This window comes from Vicugna pacos, chromosome 4 (assembly GCF_048564905.1).
Source record: "Vicugna pacos chromosome 4, VicPac4, whole genome shotgun sequence".
Lineage (NCBI taxonomy): Eukaryota > Metazoa > Chordata > Mammalia > Artiodactyla > Camelidae > Vicugna > Vicugna pacos.
In genome coordinates this window covers 24577174-24595590 of record NC_132990.1, presented here as the reverse complement: position 1 = coordinate 24595590, position 18417 = coordinate 24577174, and the positions used below count along the sequence as shown (strand labels likewise).

At 40.3% G+C, this 18417-nt stretch overlaps 1 protein-coding gene across 13 annotated transcripts in view; it reads right to left on the bottom strand.

The window, feature by feature from the left end:
- The window catches only part of TTC39B (tetratricopeptide repeat domain 39B), a 124752-nt gene that overhangs the window by 44981 nt on the left and 61354 nt on the right, over positions 1–18417 (bottom strand). For 10 of the 13 annotated variants that reach the window (XM_031676980.2, XM_031676977.2, XM_072959398.1 and 7 more), the window contains 4 exons: positions 13609–13704; positions 11386–11484; positions 2859–2969; positions 340–471 (listed from right to left, as the gene is read on the bottom strand). In XM_031676980.2, coding sequence (XP_031532840.1) covers positions 340–471; positions 2859–2969; positions 11386–11484; positions 13609–13704 — 438 coding nt within the window. The remainder of the gene's footprint in view (positions 1–339; positions 472–2858; positions 2970–11385; positions 11485–13608; positions 13705–18417) is intronic. The other 3 variants (XM_015242671.3, XM_072959402.1, XM_072959408.1) reach the window with 1 other exon arrangement.

Below are 18417 nucleotides of genomic sequence, written 5' to 3'. Positions count from 1 at the left end.
AAACGCTCCACCCACAGAGACCCCTGAGAGATGCTTGCTGCCAACCCTGCTGAAATCTCCCTCGGCCCATCTCAGTAGCTCAAGTTACTAACGAGAAAAGTAGACAGTATAGATGCCCAGTGTTCAGCCACACCAGCATCACACTATAATCCCTTACTGGAAATGTTTATCTCTAGTACGTAAAACCACATGAGGCTGGGAAATCTGATGCTCAAGCCCTTTTCTATAACCATGGCCAACCTCAAACAGAGCTCTCAGTCAGGCAAAGTGCATCCATTTTCTCACACAGACAGCAAAGCTTGCCGGCATATCCCAAGTATTTAACTGCTCAGCTCATACTTTTGGCAGGTTTGTAAGGCGTCCTTCATGGCAGAAATGCCATTCTGAATGTCCTGCTGCTCGAAGGTCATGACGGCCTGCAGCACCACAATGGTGCTGTAGCCCAAGGCATGGTACATGCTCTCCTTCGCCCTGGGGAGGACACGGAAAAGTAATACATTTCAATTCAGCCGGAAAGCGTTTAGGTCTCATCTGATACGAACCACAAGAAATCCAGTAAATCCACATTGTGACTTTCACAGTGATGACCTTTACTCCTTTACCATGACCACTGAAATAATGTGGACTACAGAAAGCATGCCCTAAAAAAACTCAAGCACCAGAGACTTTTCCAATTCAAGCCCACGGGGGCAGCAGGAAACATTCCAGGCTGAAGCGGAATGTGATGTGTGCTTTTCCCTGTTCCACCACAAGGGGGCAGCCTGCCAATTCATTTCCTAGACAATGTTTCAAAGCAAATTGATTTTTCCCAGTTGAACAAGCAGTGTACTGTCTTTAGCTCTGAAATAAGTGCTCAACTAAAGGCCGCTGAAAAGCTTTTTTGTGGCAGAGAAATTCTGATATGGTTTTTGAAAGATAAGGCTTGTTTAAAATCAACTCCCCTCTCCCAGCCAGAGGCCATGAGGAAGCAATATTTTTACAGCAAGTTAGGTCAGCCACAAGGACCCAGACAAAAATCCATGGTAGACGTCATACAGAATCTAATCCCATTATGTGGAAATCCTTAATGAAAGTTCTTGATAACTCTAATTATCAAATTATCAGTGAGAACTGCTTTGATTCTTAAGGATATTAATTAGTCCTAAAAGATGGCCCACCCCAGGCTCTCAGGCTGTGAAAACATAATTTCTTTTCTCAAAACTTCTCAAGCTATGTTAACTAGTTATTTACAAGGTTTAAAACATTAATGCAGGGTTTTGTTTTTAATTCCAATATAATACTGCTGCTCTGCAAAACAAACACAAGCCACATTCTTCTCCCCCCTCTGGAGACAGTCTAAACATCCTTTGGTAATCCGCAGTTAGTCCCGAAACAGTGAGGGCACTAGCTAGTCAAAAAAGGAAACAACAACAAAAAAACCCACAAGGAGTAAGAGCAGCCCAGAATTAACCAGCGAGGGTGGTTTAAACCTCACATTTTAAACCAAAAGCTTCTCCAAGAGGAAAAAAGTATTCAAGTGGGAAAAACATATATTTAACAGTGAAACAAACATAAAGATCAGAGAATAGAATTCTTGACTAAATACAGGACTAAGGCATTTATTTTCATTCCATACTATGACCAGCGGGGTGTCCTTGGCAAAGAGAAAAAGAAGACTATGAAAAACAAAGGAAGAGGCAGGCAGATTGAGAGAGGAGAGACAAGGAGAGAAAGGCAGAGAGGGGAGGAAGACAGAGGGATATAGACTCAGAAGAGGAAGGGAGGGAGAGAGGTCTGAGAGACTGGAAAGGACAGAGGGCTGGAGACAGGCAAGGCAGAGATTGTGAGACAAGTGTCTGAGACAACACCGGGCAATTTTCTTAGACCAGGGGCTTCGCCATCCACTTTATCATCTGTTCCTAACCTCAGAAATGCTAACTGACCGCAGCTCTTCTAAATCTTAGAATTACCGCAGCCTCAGTAGGTAGGTTAATTTCTAAGATTCAAAGTCAATGACCAGAGTCGTGTCGTCTGACTGACTACTCAAAGGAATGTGAGTTCCACTCTTGTGCCCAAGTAACCATCTTGAAAACTACTACATGAGGTCTAAACTGCATCCAAGTAAGCCACTGTGTCTGAAGGCACGATGGAAACTATAGTCGCGTGCACATGTAGGGACTGTGGCCAAAGTCAGGCCCAGGAAGAAAGCTCAGCATGGGTTTTTGCTGCCACATCATCAAAATTAACGGGTGCCATTAATTGAAATTAAATTGCTGGGGGGAGAGTACAGCTCAGTGGTAGAGTGTCTGCTTAGCATGCACAAGGTCCTGGGTTCAATCCCCAGTACCTTCATTAAAAATAAGTGAATAAATAAATGAACCTAATTACCTCTACCCACCCCCCAAAAAAAGAAATTAACTTGCTGAGCTTGTTTATCACATAAATAGAGAGTCCCAATAATATTTTTATTATCTTAAATTTCTTCCCAGCATCTGAGACGAGTATGTTTTATTCTCCCCATTCCATTTCAAAGGAAAACTATTCCCAGTGATATTTAAGCTCAAGAGGAATATACATAAAAATATTTCACCAAAGAAAGCAAAATAAAGCATTACAAAACTACAGAGATGACATGATTTGAACCAGTATAGAAATTAAGATAGGAGAAAGAATCAAATTCTCGACAAATTAAAGTCAGGAAGATAGATTTCCTAACTGGATATTAAAACTAACGAACACTTAGGGGTTTCAACCAAATTAGCTTATAAATATTCAAGTAGAAATGCAGAAAAATTAACTGACAAGCATGGCATCAAAGACCAAATCGTCAAAAGCATCTGAAAAAATACATTTTATCCCAAAGAAATAAGGTTAATTACCATGGTTGAAGCAATTCTAAGGCATCAGTAAATTTGTTACTTAGAAATAAGTTCAACGCCATTGAGCATTCTTCCAGGCCACTCCTGAGATCTACCTTGGTTGACGGCGACCTAAAGATCAAGAAAAAAATACACAGGATTTCTATGATTTTTGCTATTAGCAAGCTGTTATAGGGGTGAGAGAGAGCATGCGTGTGTGTTTACACTTTGGAGACAGAAGGACAGGCTGAAATTCTAACTCTGCCACTTACCCACTATTTCTTTAATCTCTGGGAACCTGGCTTTCTTATCTGTAAAATGGGAACACCACCTACTTCATGGGGCTGTTTCGAGGTTGGAATAAACTGACAAATAATGCTCATAGCAGGCACTAAATAAATGATAGCTGTCCCCCCATCACTCCAAAGACCACAAGTGTAGGAACTACCTCTACTCATGGGAGGTGCGGAGCAGAGGTTATTTTGTTTCAGTTTGATTATGCAGGGGAAAGAACTGTGCTTCAGGAGAAAACTGCATTGTCTAAAATCTAGAGGAGACCTTGCCAGGTTATTTGCTCTGGTCATTTGATTCTAAGGGAGCTCTCTTAGAGCCCTGTAAATTATATGTAACTGCTAGCAGTGCAAAATAATTGTTGTCTATAGACATGTGTTAAAAGAGAAACAACAAATAACCAAAATGGAGTCACTTATGCTAAGTCCAGCCAGGACTTAAACATAACCTAACTACAGTTTCAATCTTCCCCAAGAAGGTGATCTTCAACCAGCCAACCTGGAATTTCCTGAATAACACTAGGAAATCTGCTAATAGAATCCTTCCACTCCCCTTAGGAGGGGGGCCTAGTCTGAAACAATGCACCTTTTGCTAATAATCTCCTTTTTTCCCCTGGTTCCTCTCTGCCTTTAAAACCCTCTCCTTTCCTGCAGCCTGACGGAGCTCCCTTCTATTGCTAGCTGGGATGCTGCCCAATTCATGAAATGCCTAAGAATGACAATCAGATGTTTAAATTTACTCAGTTGAACTTCTGTTATTTAACACATGTAAATTCTCTCCTGGCCTTCAATTGACTTCCCTCATCCACTGTGGGAAAAGCTGGTTGTGCCTGAATTTGCACATCCATTTCAATATTCCTTTACTCCATGTAAGTTTGTGCGCCTTCGAGTTCTCCTTTGAATCTGTTTTAACATCTGCCTAGTTCTCTCACTGATTAATGAATTAAAGTAAAAACTTTAATACATGTTCGCTTTTATATCTGTATGAGTCATGATTTTACCTTTTAAAAACTGTCTTAATTATTTATGAATGATAGAAATTCTGCTCTGTAAAACTAGAGCCATCATTAAAATGTTTTATGTAACAAGTTTTAATAAGAAAATATTTCAGTAAGTCAATGAGCAAGTACAATGATTTATTGAAAAGTGCTGAAAGTTGAATTTCCATGCCACCATCCTCTCCAAATTCATTTGTCAAGCGTGAAAACAAAATCCAGCTTGAGTGACTCATCTTCCATGGGTGGGTTCTGAAGGTGCTACAGGGAGCCAGCCACCCTCTGGCCCCAGGTCTTCTCATGGCCGGTTCCTTTTTAGTTCTTCAGATCTCAGCTCAAAAAGCACCAACTCACAGCTGTCTCACTGACCCCACCCCATCCTGCCTCAGTTTTGTTTACATCATATCACTTGTTACCATCCAAAATATCTTGTGCCTGCTGGACCGCTAGTGCCTTCCGCTGGATCTAGAACATAGCACATGTCAGTAAATATTGTTGAGTGGGCAGCTGGATGTTGAAACAGCTCTGGGTAGAAAGAGAATTTCATGCCTACGATCTGAAGGCACCTCTCCTCTTGGAAAAGAGGTTAGCAGGAGAGTTCAGAATTTGTGATGGTTAATTTTACGCATCAGCTTAAATGGGCTAAGGGATGTCTAGAGAGCTGGTACAATATTATTTCTCTGTCTGAGAGGGTGTCTCTGGAAGAGATTAGCCTTTGAGATGGTGAACTGAGTGGTGGGTTTCCCCAAGCTAGGTGGGCATCAGTCAATCCGTTGAGGGCCACCACAGAACAAAAAGGCAGAGGACAAGTGAATTCGTGACTGCCTTCTGTTTGAGCTGGGACATCCATCTTCTGCTCTCTTGCGCTGCTGCTTCCGAGGCCTTCAGACTCAGACTGAAATGCATCACTAGCTTTCCTGGTTCTGCAGCTTATAGACAGTGGACCATGCGACTTCTCGGCCTCCATAATCAAGTCAGCCAATTCCCATGATCAATCAATCAATCAATCAATCAATCAATCTCTCTCTGTGTCTCTCTCTCTCAATATATCTTTTTGGTCTTGTTTCTCTGGAGAACCTTGACTAATAATATTACAGAACTGCTTTGCCCTTGAGTTTCCAGTGAAAGAAGAGTTCAAATAAAAATGCTAGGAGTTCACAAACCTCTCTAAGGAGGAATATTTTTCACAATAAAGTTGCTTACACCTCCCACATAAGTCCATCACCAAATTCTGTCATGTTACTTCCTGAACATCTCCTGCATTTATCCTGTTCCACCTCCACTACCCAGTCCATGTTAGCTGTCATTTGCTGCCTGGTGTCGACAGACACATCTCTCCCCTACTTCCTCCACCACCACCCCCATCAAATCTCTACCTAGAATTCATTCAAGTACTATTTCTGGAGCTCGAACTATGTGCCAGGCACTCAGTGAACAAGACACACAGGATTCTGGGCTGTCAAAGACCTTTCATGCTCCTGGGGAGGGAGGGCAGACTTGAGCAAGACCAGTAACTAAGATCATCTCAGACTGGGATAATTAGGCCAGGAAAGAAACTGGTTTGCGGAGAGGAGTGGGGAGAAGGCCAACATTAATGAGGATGGTCATGGAAAGCTCTCTAAAAGGGTGACATCTGAGCACTGGACAACGGAAGCACCATGGGAATATCTAGGTTGAGGGGAGAAGAGGAGACTAAGCTGGGAATGTGGTGAGCCAGGCAGAAAGTGGGAGGAAAGGAGGACAGAAAGCAGGCAGAAACCAGAAACCAGAAACCATAGTGGCAGAGAAGATGGATTTTATTCTAAGAACAAAGGGAAGTTTTTAGCTCAGAAATCTCACTCCCTTTCTTTTTTCTTTTTGGTGGGGGGAGATTACTAGGTTTATTTGTTAATTTTTTTTTTTTTAGAGGAGGTACTGGGAATTGAACCCAGGACCTCATGCATGCTAAGCATGCGCTCTATCACTGAGCTATACCCTCTCCCTGCTACTCCCTTTCTAATAGTGTCTTCCCTCCAACCATTCAGTTTTCCATTGTCATCTCTCACCTGTCCTCTTAACCTCCACTCCCACCAGCTCTCTGGGAGTACAGCTCATCCTTTATTACCAGGAAATGGGCCATGAACAGATACTGGTCTCCTTGCCAAACAAATCACCACCTGTGCATCTCAGCCGGCCACGCTGGCCCCTGGGAGGATACACTTGCAAGCTCAGCTCAGAGGGAGAAATGAAAGTAGGCGCTGAGCACCTCCAAACACCGTGACCAGAACCCTTCTAGCATTTTAGTAACACGTTCACATGAAATTGACACCTCATTCCCTCCCAGAATACTGGTGTGACCGTGGGGTCTACAACAACTGACCAAGACAGCAAGTTTAATCTCGACCAGGACTTCTCAAACACATCTTGGAGTCAGGTATTCTCTCCATTTCTGCTGCCATCACATTAACTGAGACTATTACCACCTCAAGTCTGAATTGTGAAACAGTCTGCAAGAATGCCTTCCTATTCCTTGCTTTGCTTATGGGGCTCTCAAACTTCAGCGTGCATTTGACTCACCAGAGGGCAGGTTAAACCATACTGCTGCACCCCACCACCAGTTTCTGACTCAGCAGGCCTGGGGCGGGCCCAACAAGTTCCCAGATAATACTGATTTTGCTGTAATTCATCCTGGATACCACTCTCAGATGACTCTTCCTAAAACAGATTTCAATCAGACTGTCCCCTTAAATTATGAACCTACAATGGCTGCCCACACCTACCACATGAGGTTCAAACCCTTCTGCCCAGCCCCACACCTGTCCGCCCAGACCACAGTGATGAGTATGACTATTTACAAACAGCCGAGTATCTCCACGAGGCTCATCCACATGGCATCCTCCTCCTCCTCTTCAAGCCTGATGAGGTGGGATGAAAATTCCTGGACCGGAAATCAGAAGTCAGCATTGCCATTCACTAGCCTGTGACCTTCAGAAAGTCACTTAACTTCCTGAGTCCATTGCCTCATCTTTGAAATGGCCTCCCATTTCACCATGAGTGCAAGAGAACAAAGGCAGTGCTTGTGAGTGTGCTTGGTGAACTGTCAAAGCCTATGCAAATTAACAACCACGGGTATAATTCTGCAAAAGCTGCGAGTGCCCGGCCCAGCCCAGAGGGACTGCACGCTCACAGTCTTGATTGTCAGAGCCCCACCCAGGTGCCTCTCTTAATATATAACTTTGGTAAAGTGAAGACTCTTTCTTCCTGTTTCTGATTAAGAAGATGTGTTCATTTAAAGGTAAAAGATATTTTTAAAAGGAACAATATCTAAAATAATAACCTGTTTCTTTATCTAAGCAATTGTGTAGCACAAGTTAGCAATCATGGCAGTGGGGAAAGAATAAAATGCCAATATGGAGGATAAAGGCCGAATAAAATATGTTCAGAACATCTGAAGCATTATTTGTTAAGAAGTTTTTCTCATTAAAACCTTAGTAGCTATGAGGGCAAACAGAAGCGAAAACCTAGCCCTTTGTAACATAAAGGTTATACTCCTTACAGGATAATCAACACGTCAGAATTCTTTTATTTATGAAGATTTGAGGAGGGGGGAGGGGAGAAGAGGGCTACTGTGGATCAAGCTAGCAGCAGGCAGACAGGAATCTGGATTCTTCGCTAAGGACATCCAGAGAAAGTTCTGCTTTATTCAGGAGCCCAGGAGCCCCTTTGCTTCAAGACCCTCCATCAACGACTACTCATATGTACTGCTTCCACTGAAACTGTGGTCCTAGATAACCAGATCTCAGACTCCCAATGCCATTTTCAGTTCTTCACCTGGGGAGTTCGTTTCTACCCTCCGAGGACTCAGAATTTATACTGACACTACAGTGGGTAGAGAGGTAACTGGGGACTTATTTCTCCTCTTTCCAAATTACTTGAACTCTATTCATGTTACTCATAGGATGCAAATTTGATTTATAAAAAAAATTTTAAATTTAAACATAAAAGTAATGTTTAAAGAAAAAAGTCTTATCTCTACCAGCTGGATAACCTTGAACAATTCACTCTACCTCCCTAGGTTTCCGCTTCCTACTTTACAAGGTAGTTATAAAGGTCAGGTTAAGTACGTGGAAATCTAAGTATAATGAATTCTGTATATTGAGGCACTAGAACAATTACCTAGGAGGGTCAAACTGCCCAGCCTCGCCTGCCTGATAAGAACCACACACACACTCATCCTTTCTGACCTGGCAAAGTTTCTCCATACTTTGCTCGTAACCTGATGACCCACTCTCAACCTTGTTAACTATGAGAACTATTAAAGAAAAAGCAGAGAGGAGATTTTTATGATTCGTGTTAAAATGAACAGAAGTCTAAGAAACCAACAGATAATAATGCTGTACATTTAAGTTCCTCTAAATTACTCCTTACATTTCATTTGCCTCTTTTACTTGATAAATCAATTATTTAAAATAAGGGCACACCCAAATAGTTACTCACATTTTAAAACTGTCCAAAAGCGCCTCTACTACGAACTTCTTTTAAATCCATTTCTATGTAATAAAGGCTCAGTAGCAATAGGTGAGTATGGGGAATGTTGACTAGTTACCTGGGAAACTCGCAGGTGAGTTGGAAAGCAACAGCTGTGCGGGAGAGATATTTCCCCTCACTCCTGAGATTCCCCTGGTGGGGAACTCAGCTTGATAGCCATCCCGGACCCCCACCTCTTCATTCCTCTCCTGGGAGAGGAGCCATCTGACTGGGCACAAGTGACCTGGCCCCTTCCTGTAGGGAAGGCGGACCCATAACAGTCTACGCTCTCCACACGGCCGTGAGCTGGGAAGGGCAGTCTCGACTCCACCACGTCACCATCCTCACAAGGGGAGCTTGCAAGTGAGAACCTAAATTTTACTGAGACGTGTGTCAAAGCCCATTTCTCCATGCCTCCAGCCTACATCCTCCAATATAGTCTTTAAGAATAATACAGCTGAGAGATTGACCTCTATTGATCTGACCCCATTACCAACATCTCAGCTGGCTCTAGACTGGGGCCAAAAAGAGACAGTTCTTCCGAAGAAAGAACTAAACACTCAAGGATGTGCAGGCACAGAATGGTAGCAGGGTCAGAGAGTACTCTGCAGAGACTTTTACCAACGTGTGTAGGAGTCTTGAGGGTTCTTTCCCAAGCAAATACAGGAGCCCATGTTCCCAAGAGCTCCAGACCAACACGTGTCAGCTGTGTGAGGCTGGGGGGCAGCTGCGGCTGGACAAGCAGACGACGGAGCTCCTGGCACAGGGCCTTGTTAACTGTCCAGGGGAGAGGAGGCACCCGGCACGCTCACAGTCCACGGTGGGCTGTGCAGGGCGATGAACTTGTAGGCAGGTTACCTAACCTCTCCGACGCTCTGTTTCCTCATCTATAAAAGGTGTATGAGGATATGACAGTATCTCCTCAACAGGTATTAACATTGAAGAGATAACATACGGTCAAAATGCTACTAAATAATTCATAAAAAGGAACAGATAAATGCTATTATTTTTAAAGGAATATGAGTGGCTAGTCTCTCCTTGTGTGAATTACGTGCTCGTCCTTCAGAACCAGACGGGCTTGCAGAGTTCTGATCCAAAACCACTCCACAGTGGTGCCGCAGTGCTTCACATCACATCTGCTTTGGTAGATCTATCAACTAACAGAAAGAGTGGAGCTTTGATCAATTGTTTTTAAAAAGCACTTAGCCTACAGAACTAAAACATAAGAAGAAGGAGGTCAAAGAAAGCTAGGCTGAACTCAACATAATAATGTCTGGGTTATCTGTCCTGCATTTTTTTTTTCCTCATTGTGGTAGCATACACATAAGACAAAATTGACCATCTGAACTGTTTTCAAGTGCATTGTTCAGTAGCGTTAAGGATAGGCACCTTGTTGTTGCAACCAACCTCCAGGACTTCATCTTGCAAAACTGAGACCTTATACCCATTAAACAGTAACTCTCTCTATGCTGCATTATCTACTAAACAATCCAAGAGAGGTTTTCCCTTTTCTCTCACAAGCTCCTCTTCAAAACTTGGCCATAACCTCAATGATTTAGCCATTTGAAAACTTCATCCCACTAAACAGTCTCTAGAACTCAGCCTCCTGAGTGATCAGAACTCCCTGCACACCTCTGGGATTCTCCAACACCTGCCTTCATCAAGGGATAAAGCTACCAGTGGTCTCTGCCCACACTGAGCTGACAGGCTAGGCTTGGTAAGTGAAGTATAACAAAGTCTGTAAAAAGTTTGCTCTCCATTCCTTGAATCCAGACACCCTTGACCTCTGTTCTACTTCCTGCTTTTGACAAATTTTTCAAGTAGATCAAGAAGACAAAATACGCTTCATCTTAGAGATTGAAAAGTGGGCAACCTTGGCATCGTTCCATGTCCCATGGAAGACCAAACAACATGTCTCTCAACTCTAATAAAAAGATACAGTAAAAAAAAAAATACGGTAAGAGGAGGAAATGATAGGAAGGCTCTGGACCAGGGTGGAAAGTCTTTCCTCGTTTTTCTAAAAGTGACTTTAACACAGCTGCTTCTGTGTGACAACTAGTGTGTTAACAGATCTAAAGTGATGAACATAAAACTTACAAGTGTCTGAAACTTTGTCACTGGTGCCCTGTAAGAACACCAGCAGTAACTCAAGCTCAAAGAGTTTCAGAGTTGCAAGGCATTTTAGTTAGCCATATACCCTTCTGGGCATCAGCATCCTTATGTGGAAAGATTCTTACCTGGCTCTTTCAAGTTGAAGTACGATCAAAAGAAACCATGGCTGTCAAAACACTTCGTAAGATTAAACAAATGAGAAGGATTATAACCAGGGAGCCAAATGGTTCATTAAAGATGCTCCGGCCAGAGTGGAGGAGGATATAGTTCAGTGGTAAAGCACATGCTTAGCATGCATGAGGTCCTGGGTTCAATCCCCAGTACCGTCATTTATAAATAAATAAATAAATCTAATTACTTCCTCCCCAAGAGAAAAAAGAAACAAAGTAGCAGAAAAAAAGGAAAAAAAGAAAGATGCCCTGGCCAGGAAATGAGAAGACAGAGCATCAGGAAGCAATTCACTACCTGGCTGAAGCACCCTCGGTATGTCATTTGTCATCCAAGATTGTTCATTTGTTAAATAGTGACCAACTCACTCCCTGACTGTCTCACAGCTTTGTCTGTGGAGCAAACAGTCACATGAGGAGTAAGCAACACATCAGGTCAGGTTCTGTTACTCTCTACACAGTCTAACTACCCACATACTTGCTCAAGTTTGAAGCACTGCTCAACTCGGCAGATGTCCTTCTGGGCTGCTCCACAATAAATTTACAAGTGCTTGTTTTTACAAATGCATTAGAAGACCTGTTGATTAAAAGGCAGAGTAGGAATTTTTAATTTTTTGAAGAAAAATTTAATTTTAAAATGAAACCTACACGTGCTAAGACTATACTGGAAGATGCCTTTACACTATTTCTTACATTTCCCTGTTTCTGCCGTTATTCATCTTTGACCTCTTCCTCTCTGCCCTCTTTCCAGCTCAGAAACACACACAAATCTCACTCATTTCTACTTAAAGTCAAACCTGCAAAAAAAAGATAACCTCCTCTTGATTTTGTTTTCTCTCCTGAACTTCTCCCACCCCTTCTCGTCAGGGACAAGAGCTTCAAAAAGGCGTTGACTCTCACTATTCCTACACCACAACCCCATTCATCTTCAGCCACTGCAGCTTGGCTCCCACCCCAATTTCCTTGAAACCCTCCAAGCGAATGGTCTCTGATGACCTAACTACAGGACATAAAGGAAGCTTTTCAGCCTATATCCCTGTAGACCTCTTTGTAACACGTGGCTCTGTTACCCTTATTCCAGAACATGCCTCTCCCCCAACCCCTTGCTCAACCTGCAGCCGCATCTCACTGCATCGTCCTGTCCCTCACATCTCCACAGTGCTTGACTGAACTCATTCCATCAGTTGTTCCTCCGATGTCTGTGTTCCTTGAAGCTTCCTTTCTCCACCCTCTTCTCGTTTGTTTTGCTGTTTTTGGAAATGGCGTGTACTGCTCATGCCTCCCACAGCTACACACCTGCTGCAGACTCCCAGCGTACCGATCGAGCCGGGAGCTCTGTCTCTGAATGCTCACCCTTTGTCACTGCTTTCAGTAATATTTTTTAATTTATTTTATTTCAGCTTTCAAACTCAGCATTATAAATGCTGATGCAGTGGTTACCTAGGAAACTATCAGATGGGTTAGAGGACAACTATGAGAGAAGAACACAGATTTCTGAAGATAGCTCAGATTTCCATGAGCAGAGACATATGGAATACAAAAGTAATGTGGAAAATAAATGCCTTCAGATCCTTGGGTGTTATTTTCAACTTCATCTCCACTCCTCAGTCCCTATAATACTGTACCCCTTGCATATATTGTGAGGGCTGAATCCTAAGACAAACTGCCAAGTCCATGAATATTTTGAACATACTCAAAAATAGCTGAAATTTCAAATGCAAAATCTAAAATGCTGAAGATGTGCTGTATAATTTAAGGTTTAATAAACCTATAAGGATGGATGGAAAGCACTTTCTCGTGGTACTAAAATAAAGCTTTCACAGAGTTAGTTGCCTTAATATCCGATAAAGGAACAATTTACATATTCAAAAAGAGACAACTGGCTAAAACAATTCTAAAATGGGCAGAAAGGAACAGTACTCAGTAGTCAAATATGATATTATAAAAATATTTAGTGAAAAGGAAAAATGTCATCATATATTACAATTTAAAAAGCAGGTCACAAAATAGTACAATTAATATCCCAATTAAGCAAAAAAATAGTAGTATCTCTACGTAAGAAGAGAAAAAGAAAGGACACACACCAAAAAGCTAGTTGTGGTGACGATAATATGTATTTTATCTCTCCTTTGTGCTTTTCTATATTTCCTGCATTTTCCACAAGGAATGGTTCTTAAAATACACTTTTAAGCCAACGTTACAAAAAGAATGTAAGTAGAAAAATAATCATAATACAATATTCAATGAAAAACATATGGCTACATTCACACAAAGGAGCATGTGCCCAGGGAAAAGACTGGAATGAAGTGCACCAAAATTCTAAGTCTGTGTTAACGTGCTCATAGTTCTTCTTTCCTCCATCTCTCCCAATGCTTGGCAATGTGGTTATGTTATTTTATAATAAAATTAATAGTTAAAATTTTTTAAGATAAAAAAGGCTCAAAGGGGAGTTGTGCACCAAGAGCTGAACTAAGTTTTGTTTTTCCTTTATGTTAACAGTGCCTTCTATTCACTACATCCCTTAGCAGCTCCCAGTCTCCCTCCCTAATTTGTAAGGTGGGCAGTACATCTGCCCGGGGTTCTTCCCCACCCCACCAGTTAGTAAAACACAAAGCCCCACTCTAACATCAACGTCACAAGTCATCAAAGGGTTGGGCTCCTCTCCCCGGTCCCCCAGGAATACCCACACCCGCTTCCTGACCTTTTCACATTAGATGTTCGATGCTGTCCAGATGCCTGTCTTGTATCAAATGATGAGAAATGTTGGCTGCTTGTTGCCATATCCACTCGGGAAGGCCTGTTAATGAAAAGGCAGTGAGGTTTGTATTTCTTTGTCTTGTAAGAGAAGTCTACACACATTCAAGTACAAGACACAAGCTCTTCAATTATTTAAAATATCTCACCTCCTTTCTCAATTTTGAAAATCAAATAGCAAAATCTACTCAGTTACGTGGTGAACATTCCTGAAATACAGCCTCAATACAATAAACTTATTTTTCTTTCTATTCTAGTACACAAAAAAGAAATTAATTGCAATCACCCCCCAAAGCTGTCTACCCAAAACAGCCATTGTAACTTGTCGATATCCTTCCAGCTCTTTCCCAAGTAAATCTATACATATATTATTCTATTTTATTGAAATGGAATATTATTGCAGGGAAGGAAAAAGCATTCATCAACCCTCATAGGGTTCCTGGCTGGGTCTGAAAATTAAGCTGACAAAGATAGATCCACAAGAGTAAAGCATATACATTTGACTGAATTTTTACATGTACATGGGAGCCTTCCTAAGAGAATGAAGACCCAAAGAAATGACCAGAGCAGGAATATTTTAAACTTCTTAGATCAAGAAACAACACAACAACAAATCTGTGAAGAACTGGCAGGACACAGGGGTTGGGCTAGGGGTAAATGGTGAAGAAATAACTAGGAAAAAAAGGGTGAATTTAACAAGGTTTGTTTGTAGACTCTCGGAGCTCTAAGAGTCTATCTCTAGTACAAAGAGAATTGATGTCCTGCCTTTGGGCAGAAGGGAGAACTTTTTCAGTGTTTACTGCTTCTTGATTGCCTTTGGCTCAAAATGATTTTTATGTCAAAGAGGCATACGTATTTTGGGATAAGATATTCTGGTTTCATTCATTATATGCTTAATGTATCCTGAATCCTTTCTTCTCAATCAATATGGAGTTACTCTCTCATAGTCACTGTCTGTATAGCATTCTACTGAATAGAGGTAACATAATTTGTTACTTATCCTTCATTTTGAGATACGTTCTTTTCTCCCAATGTTTTATCATTACAAACAATATTGCAATAGGCCCCCTTTAACTCACTTACCTGAGTATTTCCTAACAATAAATTCTGTAGTTAAAGGGCATGTATCTTACATTTAAAAAACATTGCATAGACACCACAGAATGCCGAGCTATTAACATAGAGGAGGTGGAGAAGGATCTTGTTTACAGAATCTTAGGCCACTTCATTGACCCAGTTACCTCACAGACACACATGGAGGCAGGTATACTGGACAGAAGGAAATTTCCACTGAGTTTAAGAATAAGCCCCACCCTGCACTGTAATAGAATCAACAAGCTCCCGCCTCCATTCAGCTTAACTATACACAAGCCATAGAGAAGAAAGGAATGTGTTATTGACTTTCCCTTTAGAGAGGCTTTTTAAAAATTTTACTTCTTTTTCTTAAAGCGTAACTGGTTTACAATGCTGTGTTAGTTTCAGGTATACAGCAAAGTGATTCAGTTATACATATACATATACATATACTTTTTCAGATTCTTTTCTATTATAGGTTATTACAACATACTGAATATAGTTCCCTATGCTATATAGTAGGTCTTTGTTGTTTATCTATTTTATATATGGCATTGTGTATATGTTAATCCCAAACTCCTAATTTATCCTTCCCCGCAGCCCTTTCCCCTTTGGTAACCATATTTTGTTTTCTAGGTCTGTGAGTCTATTTCTGGTTTGTAAATAAGCTCATTTGTATCATTTTTTTTAGATTCTACATATTAGTGATATCATATGGCATTTGTCTTTCTCTGACTTACTTCACTTACTATGATAATCTCTAGATCCATCCACGTTGCTACAAATGGCATTATTTCACTCTTTTTATGGCTGAGTAATAGTCAATTGTGTCTGTGTGTGTGTGTGTGTATATATATATATATATACACCACAACATCTTTATCCAGTCATCTGTCGATGGACATTTAGGTTGCTTCCAAGTCTTGGCTATAGTAAATAGTGCTGCTATGAACACTGGGGTGCATGCATCTTTTCAAGTTAGAGTTTTGCCCAGACATATGCCCAGGAGTGGGATTGCTGGATCATATAGTAGCTCTATTTTAGTTTTTTAAGGAACCTGCATACTTTCTCCATAGTGGCTGCACTAATTTACATTCTCACCAGTAGTGTAGGAGGGTTCCTTTTTCTCCACTCCCGCTCTAGTATTTATTATTTGTAGACTTTTTAATGATGGCCATTCTGACTGCTGTGACACGATACCTCATTACAGTTTTTTGATTTGCATTTCTCTAATAATTGGCGATACTGAGCATGTTTTCATGTGAGAGGCTTTTTTTTTTAATTCTATGATGTTAATGCCCTTATTGTACATTAAGTTGAGTTTGATTCTATTCTACCTTTCAGATTTCCCAACACTCTGTAATATTTTATATTCAAAATTCATCTTGTCTTGAATATATCAAGTCACCTAAATTGTACCCATCAGGTTCAGGGAAAATCAAAGTTCTTTTCACAAGGGTGGTTGGGTGTGGGTGGTGAGAGGGAAGAAAACTCCATAGATAAGGGAAAATGTAGTTTGAAGGCAGGTTATTTTCCATCGCAAGAACTTTTTACCAGGAGAACGAGACAGTGCTAAGCACGCAGGTAAACCAGACCCCAGGGCAAGGACTGTCCTCTCCCTTTCTAAGAAGAGAAAGAGGAAAAGACATTTAAAGAGCTGTTGACCCTTTCAGACCATTCTTGCCCATCTGTTCTCTTACAGATTCATTTATAAGGGCTAGAAAAACATGGTCTCTGAAATGTACTGTGAAAATGTCCCCATTTCTCATTTGTCTTATCTTTAATTTTTAAATTCTCCCCAATATTGAAATTTTTATTTAATCAAAACTAATCATTTCCCTTTCAGATATCTGATTTTAAGGGCATACTTAGAAAAAAACCTTTCCTCCACAAAGATTATATAACATAATTTTACCAGTGCTGCTTACTTTTTAATACTTAATGTGTTGATCCATTTATAATTTGAGGATGGTATGAGGTAATGCTATGCATTTTTCTTAATCTGTTGCCATTTTTCCCAAGATAATTTTTAAAAGACCACATCTTTTCTCCAATGATTTGGCATACCATATACATAAAACATTAAAATTTACTAAGTTCTGCTAAAACCAAGTCTATTGTGCCTCGTAAATGTTGCAGGTTTCAAAGCTACAATTATAATATCTTTTCCAGGCACAAAAGACTTGAATTTAGCAGAACTAAATAATCATTAATAAGACAATCCTAGATTTTATTCATTTTTCCTGAGGTATAAAAATTTAGTTTTTTATGCTTTTATGTATATGCACATAAAGTCCCAGAAATTCTATAGTATTTTTAAAATTATATTACTATCACATAAGTATATCATATTACAAACTGACTTTTTATTCAATAGTATTTTTATATAGACCTAATTTGCTCATTTAACCTACTACCTAGCATTATATCAAGAACGTGTTTTCTCATATTTCAATGAGAAATGTTTGAAACACACATAGAAAATAAAATAACACACAAGTATATCTGGAATTCACTTTTGTGTACAGTGTAATCTAAATGTAATTGTTTCCCATATGGACAGGCAATTATCCCAACAGTAATAAATAACTTATTCTTCAGCTACTTCTTAGCTTAGAAATAAGACACGAGAAAGACCGCATTCACTCAATGCCGTGTTGGAGCACTGTCTAACAGACCCACCCAAGGAATGTTTCATTCTCTAGGGACATACCTTTGTTTGATTTGCTAATTTCTATTGATTAAGGTCTATATTCTGCAAAATAATACGTTAACTTGTAGTTTTTTTTGTCTGGTACATAAGCAAATAATTTGGTAAGGTGATGGTTTTATTACCTTGTAAGAGATTAACTAGTTTTGTATATAACAAATCTTATTCAAAAATTCTTTCTTCAGTCCCTCCAAATGCTCTTGGAACAGTTTTACTACCTTGCAGATTTTCTTACTGATAAGTAGATCTTTGACATGTGTTCATGCCATAATTATCATACTCCGACATACTGAATAACACTGCAATCTCTAACACAGGGCAGGTTTCCATACATGCGCAGGGCAATTTCTAGCACTCTTTTGATTCATTCACATATTGGCCTCTCTCTGTATCAGTCACACAATTTTCATTATCATGGCTTTCTTAGACACTATATGCCAACAGGCCAGTCCTCTATTTTAGTAAATGCTCTTTTGGGGGGAGTCTGGGGCTGCTACTGCAACTTCATTCTTATTTATAAATTTTAGAGTCAATTATTGTAAAGTTACAAGAAAAGTCCTGCTGAGATTTTCAGTGGGATTTCATTACATGTTCAGAGATTTTGCAGAGAACTGCAGTCTTTACAATATTATATTTTCACATCTCTATATATTTATTCAGGTCTTCTCTTCCTTCCTTCAATAAAGGAAGAAAATATATATAAAACACTGTAGTGAGGTAATGCACCCTTGCAAAAAAGCCATGCTAGGTGTTCCTTATATTGCTTCAATTTTAGAATGTGCACCATCAAAGTAAGCACGGTTATTAAAAGTTTAACTGAACAGAATAACTTGTCTGTTCTACTCCTGAGCATAACCTAGATGTTATACTCAGATGCTAGGAAAAAAATGTATTTTTAGCTAGAGAAAAATATTGTTATTGGGTTTACAGAGGCGAAGGAAAACAACAACTCATATTTCAATGACAAGTATT